The following is an 11,067-nucleotide window of genomic DNA, read 5'->3' as shown; positions in this document are numbered from 1 at the left end:
TATGTCATCATCATACACTCACATGTATGTCATCATCATACACTCACAGGTATGTCATCATCATACTCTCACAGGTCATAACATCACACTCACAGGTTATGTCATCATCATACACTCACAGGTATGTCATCATAATCATACACTCACAGGTATGTCATCATCATACACTCACAGGTATGTATGTCATCATCATACACTCACAGGTATGTCATCATCATACTCTCACAGGTATGTCATCATCATACACTCACAGGTATGTCATCATCATACACTCACAGGTATGTCATCATCATACACTCACAGGTATGTCATCATCATACACTCACAGGTATGTCATCATCATTACACTCACAGGTATGTCATCATCATACACTCACAGGTATGTCATCATCATACACTCACAGGTATGTCATCATCATACACTCACAGGTATGTCATCATCATACACTCACAGGTATGTCATCATCATACACTCACAGGTATGTCATCATCATACACTCACAGGTATGTCATCATCATACACTCACAGGTATGTCATCATCATACTCTCACAGTATGTCATCATCATACACTCACAGGTATGTCATCATCATACTCTCACAGGTATGTCATCATCATACACTCACAGGTATGTCATCATCATACACTCACAGGTATGTCATCATAATACACTCACAGGTATGTCATCATCATACACTCACAGGTATGTCATCATCATACTCTCACAGGTATGTCATCATCATACACTCACAGGTATGTCATCATCATACACTCACAGTTATGTCATCATCATACACTCACAGGTATGTCATCATCATACTCTCACAGGTATGTCATCATCATACACTCACAGGTATGTCATCATCATACACTCACAGGTATGTCATCATCATACACTCACAGGTATGTCATCATCATACACTCACAGGTATGTCATCATCATACACTCACAGGTAAATCATCATCATACACTCACAGGTATGTCATCATCATACACTCACAGTTGTGTATTCATCATCATACACTCACAGGTATGTCATCATCATACACTCACAGGTATGTCATCATCATACACTCACAGGTATGTCATCATCATACACTCACAGTTATGTCATCATCATACACTCACAGGTATGTCATCACAATCCACGTATCATCATCATACACTCACAGGTATGTCATCATCATACACTCACAGGTATGTCATCATCATACTCTCACAGGTATGTCATCATCATACACTCACAGGTATGTCATCATCATACACTCACAGGTATGTCAATCATCATACACTCACAGGTATGTCATCATCATACACTCACAGGTATGTCATCATCATACACTCACAGGTATGTCATCATCATACACTCACAGGTATGTCATCATCATACACTCACAGGTATGTACATCATCATCATACTCTCACAGGTATGTCATCATCATACACTCACAGGTATGTCATCATCATACAACTCAACAGGTATGTCATCATCACACACTCACAGGTATGTCATCATCACACACTCACAGGTATGTCATCATCATACACTCACAGGTATGTATCATCATACACTCACATGTAACATCATCATACACTCTCACAGGTATGTCATCATCATACACTCACAGGTATGTCATCATCATATACACTCACAGGTGTCATCATCATACACTCACAGGTATGTCATCATCATACACTCACAGGTATGTTCATCATCATACACTCACATGGGTGTATCATCATCATACTCACAGGTATGTCATCATACACTCACAGGTATGTCATCATCCTCATACACTCACAAAACATTGTCATCATCACACACTCAACAGGTATGTATATCATCATACACTTGCACAGATTATGTCACCAAACTATCTATCATACATCACTCTCCATCAGGTATTCATCATCACTCACAGGTACACATCACAATCAGTTATGTCATAATTCATACTATCACATGTGTTTAACATCATACACTCTTTCACTCATCATTACTCTCACAGGGTATGTCATCATCACACTCACAGGTATGGTCATCATCATACACTCACAGGTATGTCATCATCACACACTCACAGGTATGTCATCATCATACACTCACAGGTATGTCATCATCACACACTCACAGGTATGTCATCAACAATCCATACACTCACAGTGTCATCTGTCATCATCATACACTCACATGTAAATCATCATCATACACTCACAGGTAAATCATCCATCATACACTTCACAGGTATGTCATCATCATACACTCACAGGTATGTCATCATCATACACTCACAGGTATGTCATCATCATACACGCACATGTAAATCATCATCATACTCTCACAGGTATGTCATCATCATACACTCACATGTAAATCATCATCATACTCTCACAGGTAATGTCATCATCATACACTCACAGGTATGTCATCATCATACCACTCACAGGTATGTCATCATCATACACTCACAGTTATGTCATCATCATATACTCTCACATGTGTATTATCATCATACACTCACAGTTATAACACATCATCATACACTCACAGGTATGTCATCATCACACACTCACAGGTATGTCATCATCATACACTCACAGGTATGTCATCATCACACACTCACAGGTATGTCATCATCATACACACTCACAGGTATGTCATCACTCACATGTAAATCATCATCATACACTCACATGTAAATCATCATCATACACTCACAGGTATGTCATCATCATACACTCACATGTGTATGTCATCATCATACACTCACAGTATCATCACAACTCTCACAGGTATGCCATCTCATCATACACTCACAGGTAAATCATCATCATACTCTCACAGGTATGTTATCATCATACACTCACAGGTAAATCATCCATCATACTCTAACTGGTGTGTAATCATACACTCACAGGTATGTCATCATACACTCACAAGTGTATCATCATCAATACACTCACAGGTTATGTCATCATACATTCACAGACATGTCATCATCATACACTCACATATGTGTCATCATCATACACTCACAGGGTATGTCATCATCATACACTCACAGGTATGTCATCATTATACACTCACAGTTATGTCATCATTACACACTCACAGGTATGTCATTATCACACACACTCACAGGTATGTCATCATCATACACTCACAGGTATGTCATCATCATACACTCACAGGTATGTCATCATCATACACTCACAGGTATGTAATCATCATACACTCACAGGTATGTCATCATCATACACTCACAGGTATGTCATCATCATACACTCACAGGTATGTCATCATCATACACTCACAGGTATGTCATCATCATACACTCGCAGGTATGTCATCATCATACACTCACAGGTATGTCATCATCATACACTCACAGGTATGTCATCATCATACACTCACAGGTATGTCATCATCATACACTCACAGGTATGTCATCATCATACTCTCACAGGTATGTCATCATCATACACTCACAGGTATGTATCATCATCATTACATCTACACTCACAGGTATGTCATCATCATACACTCACAGGTATGTCATCATCATACACTCACAGGTATGTCATCATCATACTCTCACAGGTATGTCATCATCATACACTCACAGGTATGTCATCATCATACACTCACAGGTATGTCATCATCATACACTCACAGGTATGTCATCATCATACACTCACAGGTATGTCATCATCATACTCTCACAGGTATGTCATCATCATACTCTCACAGGTATGTCATCATCATACACTCACAGGTATGTCATCATCATACACTCACAGGTATGTCATCATCATACACTCACAGGTATGTCATCATCATACACTCACAGGTATGTCATCATCATACACTCACAGGTATGTCATCATCATACACTCACAGTTATGTCATCATCATACACTCACAGTTATGTCATCATCATACTCTCACAGGTATGTCATCATCATACACTCACAGTTATGTCATCATCATACACTCACAGGTATGTCATCATCATCATACACTCAACTCACAGGTTATGTCATCATCATACACTCACAGGTATGTCATCATCATACACTCACAGGTATGTCATCATCATACACTCACAGGTATGTCATCATCATACACTCACAGGTATGTCATCATCATACACTCACAGGTATGTCATCATCATACACTCACAGGTATGTCATCATCATACTCTCACAGGTATGTCATCATCATACACCTCACAGGTATGTCATCATCATACACTCACAGGTATGTCATCATCATACACTCACAGGTATGTCATCATCATACACTCACAGGTATGTCATCATCATACACTCACAGGTATGTCATCATCATACACTCACAGGTATGTCATCATCATACACTCACAGGTATGTCATCATCATACACTCACAGGTATGTCATCATCATACACTCACAGGTATGTAATCATCATCATACACTCACAGGTATGTCATCATCATACACTCACAGGTATGTCATCATCATACACTCACAGGTATGTCATCATCATACACTCACAGGTATGTCATCATCATACACTCACAGTTATGTCATCATCATACACTCACAGGTATGTCATCATCATACTCTCACAGGTATGTCATCATCATACACTCACAGGTATGTCATCATCATACTCTCACAGGTATGTCATCATCATACTCTCACAGGTATGTCATCATCATACACTCACAGGTATGTCATCATCATACACTCACAGGTATGTCATCATCATACACTCACAGGTATGTCATCATCATACTCTCACAGGTATGTCATCATCATACACTCACAGGTATGTCATCATCATACACTCACAGGTATGTCATCATCATACTCTCACAGGTATGTCATCATCATACACTCACAGGTATGTCATCATCATACACTCACAGTTATGTCATCATCATACACTCACAGGTATGTCATCATCATACACTCACAGGTATGTCATCATCATACACTCACAGGTATGTCATCATCATACTCTCACAGGTATGTCATCATCATACACTCACAGGTATGTCATCATCATACACTCACAGGTATGTCATCATCATACACTCACAGGTATGTCATCATCATACACTCACAGGTATGTCATCATCATACACTCACAGGTATGTCATCATCATACACTCACAGTTATGTCATCATCATACACTCACAGGTATGTCATCATCATACACTCACAGGTATGTCATCATCATACACTCACAGGTATGTCATCATCATACTCTCACAGGTATGTCATCATCATACACTCACAGGTATGTCATCATCATACACTCACAGGTATGTCATCATCATACAGTCACAGGTGTATTATCATCATACACTCACAGGTATGTCATCATCACACACTCACAGGTATGTCATCATCATACAGTCACAGGTATGTCATCATCATACACTCACAGGTATGTCATCATCATACTCTCACAGGTATGTCATCATCATACTCTCACAGGTATGTCATCATCATACACTCACAGGTATGTCATCATCATACACTCACAGGTATGTCATCATCATACACTCACAGGTATGTCATCATCATACACTCACAGGTATGTCATCATCATACACTCACAGGTATGTCATCATCATACACTCACAGGTATGTCATCATCATACACTCACAGGTATGTCATCATCATACACTCACAGGTATGTCATCATCATACACTCACAGGTATGTCATCATCATACACTCACAGGTATGTCATCATCATACACTCACAGGTATGTCATCATCATACACTCACAGGTATGTCATCATCATACACTCACAGGTATGTCATCATCATACACTCACAGGTATGTCATCATCATACACTCACAGGTATGTCATCATCATACACTCACAGGTATGTCATCATCATACAACTCACAGGTATGTCATCATCATCATACACTCACAGGTATGTCATCATCATACACTCACAGGTATGTCATCATCATACACTCACAGGTATGTCATCATCATACACTCACAGGTATGTCATCATCATACACTCACAGGTATGTCATCATCATACACTCACAGGTATGTCATCATCATACACTCACAGGTATGTCATCATCATACACTCACAGTATGTCATCATCATACACTCACAGGTATGTCATCATCATACTCTCACAGGTATGTCATCATCATACACTCACAGGTATGTCATCATCATACACTCACAGGTATGTCATCATCATACACTCACAGGTATGTCATCATCATACACTCACAGGTATGTTGTCATCATCATACACTCACAGTATGTCATCATCATACACTCAGGTATGTCATCATCATACACTCACAGGTATGTATCATCATACACTCACAGGTATGTCATCATCATACACTCACAGGTATGTCATCATCATACACTCACAGGTATGTCATCATCATACACTCACAGGTATGTCATCATCATACACTCACAGGTATGTCATCATCATACACTCACAGGTGTATCATCATCATACACTCACAGGTATGTCATCATCATACACTCACAGGTTATTTCATCATCACACTCACAGGTATGTCATCATCATACACTCACAGGTATGTCATCATCATACACTCACAGGTATGTCATCATCATACACTCACAGGTATGTCATCATCATACACTCACAGGTATGTCATCATCATACACTCACAGGTATGTCATCATCATACACTCACAGGTATGTCATCATCATCAATACACTCACAGGTATGTCATCATCATACACTCACAGGTATGTCATCATCACACACTCACAGGTATGTCATCATCATACACTCACAGGTATGTCATCATCATACACTCACAGGTATGTCATCATCACACACTCACAGGTATGTCATCATCATACAGTCACAGGTGTAATCATCATACACTCACAGGTATGTCATCATCATACACTCACAGGTATGTCATCATCATACACTCACAGGTATGTCATCATCATACACTCACAGGTATGTCATCATCATACATCACAGGTATGCATCATCATACACTCACAGGTATTCATCATCATCATCACTCACAAGTGTATCATCATCATACCTCACAGGTATGCCATCATCATACTCTCACAGGTATGTCATCATCACACACTCACAGTTATGTCATCATCATACAGTCACAGGTGTGTCATCATCATCATACACTCACAGGTATGTCATCATCACACACTCACAGGTATGTCATCATCATACAGTTACAGGTGTATTATTATCATACACTCACTGGTATGTCATCATCACACACTCGCAGGTACATTTGTATGTCATTATCATACTGTCACAGGTATGTCATTATCATACACTCACAGGTATGTCATCATCACATACTCGCAGGTATGTCATCATCACACACTCACATGCATGTCGTCATTATGTTCGATCACATCTATTTTATTTTATCTTTTTTTTTTTTGCTGTAGTTGGAACTTCCTCAGTTTGACCAACTTTTTCCAGAGCTAAAATCAGCAGTTTCTGATAAGATATGTACGACAATTGAGGTAAGAGTAATTATATTGTGGAGCAAAGTTTCTTGTAGTAAAATATGATTACCTGATTCCATGTCCCCTCCAGTTAAATATGTATGTTTAGTTTATTTAAAATTCTGTCAGTGCACTTAAAACTTTACATTCTGGGGGAATTCAGTAAATTGTACTTATTTTACTGGAAAGTGCGGAAAATTTCAGTTTGATCTCCTATCTTGATCAATCCTAAATATGCTTTGATAACATTACATCGGAATTTCTTTTATTGTGTAGAGGTTTGAAGGTTATTGATACAAATATAGTTTTAATACCCCATCTAATATTGAAGGTTTTTAGGTCACATGAGACATACTCTCAATTAAGTGACCTATTCTCATGGTCTTTTGTCCGTCGTCGTGCATTGTCCATCATGTGTCCATATCAATTTACATTTTTGACTTCTTCTCCAAAACTGCTGTAACAAATTGTATGAAATTTTGCGTAAACATTTGAGGCATAAGGCCGATAAAAAATGTACATTATACGTCCCTCACCCTCGTTATAATACATGTATAATTTAATCATTTCAAAATAAAAACTAATATATTAAAAAAAATATTGTATTGCGCTTTAGATTTGTGTGGTCATTCAATATTTTGCAGTTTTCACACAGGGCATATTTTTAGGGTTTACCACTTACTAATAAATTCTTTGAACTATTATATGCTTTGGTTTTTATGTCTTTGAATTTCTGAATATTTGGCTGGTGTTTAGAATTTTTGGATATCAGTGAAAATAGGAAGATAACGAAAATAAACCATTCATAAAATTTAGCCACTATAAGTAGGTGAAACTTTTAACTGATATTAAAAACAATTTATGTTCTGGTTACTATTAATACTGATGCGAGAGAGAAGGGACAATATTTTTTCTCTGCTATTCCAATATTTCCACTTTTTTGCAAAAGATGTACATACGACATGATGTACATGATTAATCTGTCAACCTTATTGTATTGTGCCCATATATTACCATTTGGTACAGTTTTGTTGCTTAATAAACCCCAAATTATGTTGTCAGGTACAGACAGGTGTACAAGAACTTATGAGGATAGCAGCCCTCAACATGGCATTTACTTTATCTGACTCATTCAGCCTGGAAACCTTCCGAAAACAGGACATCTTTAATACAACCTCAACATATGTTGGCGTGATTACAAAGGTAACTTTTAACTATTGTCGTAGACCCACCAGTCACTGCTCGATTGATTGTGATGAAAGATACCGAAGTAACTTGTGGGTTACCGACAATGTTATTTTACTAAAACATGCATAGCAGTTAGTCTGTAATTAAAACATACTGCATTGTAGGCTTCAATTACATGTATCACATGCCTGCCGAGGACTACATGCTCATCAACTTTATTTATGTCTACAGAACTTAACTATTGAACAATTGTAGCCTCTGTTAATGTGGAGACAAGGTAGAATTTCTCAAAACAAAAAGTGCAGACACAAGTCCAAATTTAAGTTTTTTCCTTGTATGAAAAATTATAGCTTAAGTCAATTTTTTACTCAATAAGTTTGTTTTGAAAATCGGAGCCAGATATTGATAGATTTTGTTATTGTAAACAAAAAACATTTAATACCCCAGATATGTTACACATCTGAAGCTTGCCAAGGTTTGGCCTTGGAGTCAGCCTTCAAAAATATAAACAAATGTCCCCACACAGGAGGGCTTTCATTCACCACACACACTTACATACATGTACTAGATGACTCATCACATTCATACCATAAACATAGACATTTATCACAAAATAACATCACTTTCACTCCATCTTTCATAGCCTATTTATGATTAACGGATAGATAAACAAAATGACATTCAACAACTATCAGATATTGTTAGCTTGATCTTTATTTATTGCCTATTATAAATACAATACGTTGATTTCAAGATACAAAAACAATGTTGGTAAAGTACAATTTACTGTATATCCATCTCCGTTTATTATGACATCATGTCATTTGACGTGATTTTCGGAGTCACATTTGCTGGAAGGTGGGACGAAATGATGATAATTTGTATTCGGCCACATCATTTTAGTATCTCAAAACCTTGTATTTTAGCTAAAATCAGTTGAAAATCTTTGTTTGAAATAACCAAAAAGATACTTGTGTCATATATATATATAAGTTTGAAAATGAAAAATGTTATTTTCAGAGTATTATTAAAAAGATGAGGGAGAATCCTCAAGAATTGGGGCTTGAACATCTCGGAATGCTTGATCCGGAGAGTTCTGCATTTAATTTCTCCGATGGATTTGTCTGTCCAGGACACAGTGTCTGTTGGAAAGCAGATGAAAAGATCACAAATGTCACGCCTGACTGGTTCAAGGGATATTCTAAGTTTATCACCACCTTTAACTTAGGTGACAACCAACTGACATTCTTGCCACCAGAAGTCTTTCAGGAATTGTCACAACTCCGTGTCCTTGACCTTCACTCTAACTATTTAGAAGCTTTGCCAGACACTATCAGCTGTTGCAAAAATTTGGAAGAACTTATTCTGAGAGGAAACAATCTGCTTGACCTTCCAGCAACCTTGGATGGTTGCCAGGCACTGAAGAGTCTCGACATCAGTTCTAACAGGATTGATGAGCTGCCCGGGGTCATCACACGACTGTACAGTCTGACACACTTGGTCGCACAGGAACTGTTGCTGACTGTTTTACCGGACAATATTGGGAATCTGTCCAAACTCACGGTCCTCAATTTGAATGAGAACTGCTTAACAGGACTTCCTGAAAGTTTTTCAATGCTACAGAATTTGAAGGAACTGTACCTGGCGGGTATTGCTTGGCTACCTAACAAGGCCAACAACTTCTTGTCCAAAGACAACTTTAAGAAAGCACTAGGACCAGTAGTTACAAGATGGCTGGAAGGCAGTCAGGATGTAAGTTCAAATTCTTGAATTCATATACAGTCAAACCTGTCTATAAAGACCACCCAATAGACACGGGGAGAATGGTCTTATAGGCGGATGGTCTTTATACTCAGGTTGAGTCGTGTTGAAATTGGTCATTTAGATTTCTAGAAAAAAAGGTCTTATTTAGCAGGTCGTCATTATAGATATGTAATCACTAAGACAGGTTTTACTGTATTTTCTTTTTAAAATTGAAGTTATAACAAAATAAATTTCAGATGTCACAATAATCCAGATCGTTACAACACTATATTTGTGATATCTGTATAGTGTTACTTTGCTTTTTGAAATGTTTGATATTATATATAATACAAATTAAGTACTAGCATGGTGCAGGATCTGTTGTCCAGCAGTCGTCTGTCAACTTTTTACATTGGTGAAGAACAATCAGTTTTGTATGTACAATGGAACTTTGTTAATACGAACTCAAAGTGACCGAGACAAAGCTTCGAGTTATCTGAGTGTTGGAATTAAGCAAGTTCTCAATTAAGTCTATTGACGATACTGGTAATAGATCTACTTGTTCCATGTCGTAAAACGATGTGAGCAAAAAAGATATCAAAATCGTCGATGG

The 11,067-nt window shown here is 37.8% G+C and overlaps 1 protein-coding gene across 1 annotated transcript in view; it reads left to right on the top strand.

Moving 5' to 3' along the window:
• The first annotated feature begins 6,501 nt into the window (after window positions 1-6,501).
• The window catches only part of LOC138333171 (uncharacterized), a 36,246-nt gene continuing 31,680 nt past the window's right edge, over window positions 6,502-11,067 (top strand). The window contains exons 1-4 of the mRNA XM_069281352.1: window positions 6,502-6,517; window positions 7,464-7,541; window positions 8,586-8,726; window positions 9,732-10,463. Coding sequence (XP_069137453.1) covers window positions 8,610-8,726; window positions 9,732-10,463 — 849 coding nt within the window. The 5' untranslated portion in view covers window positions 6,502-6,517; window positions 7,464-7,541; window positions 8,586-8,609. The remainder of the gene's footprint in view (window positions 6,518-7,463; window positions 7,542-8,585; window positions 8,727-9,731; window positions 10,464-11,067) is intronic.

Source organism: Argopecten irradians, chromosome 10, assembly GCF_041381155.1.
Source record: "Argopecten irradians isolate NY chromosome 10, Ai_NY, whole genome shotgun sequence".
NCBI classification, from domain to species: domain Eukaryota; kingdom Metazoa; phylum Mollusca; class Bivalvia; order Pectinida; family Pectinidae; genus Argopecten; species Argopecten irradians.
This window is presented reverse-complemented; position numbering and strand designations above follow the sequence as displayed.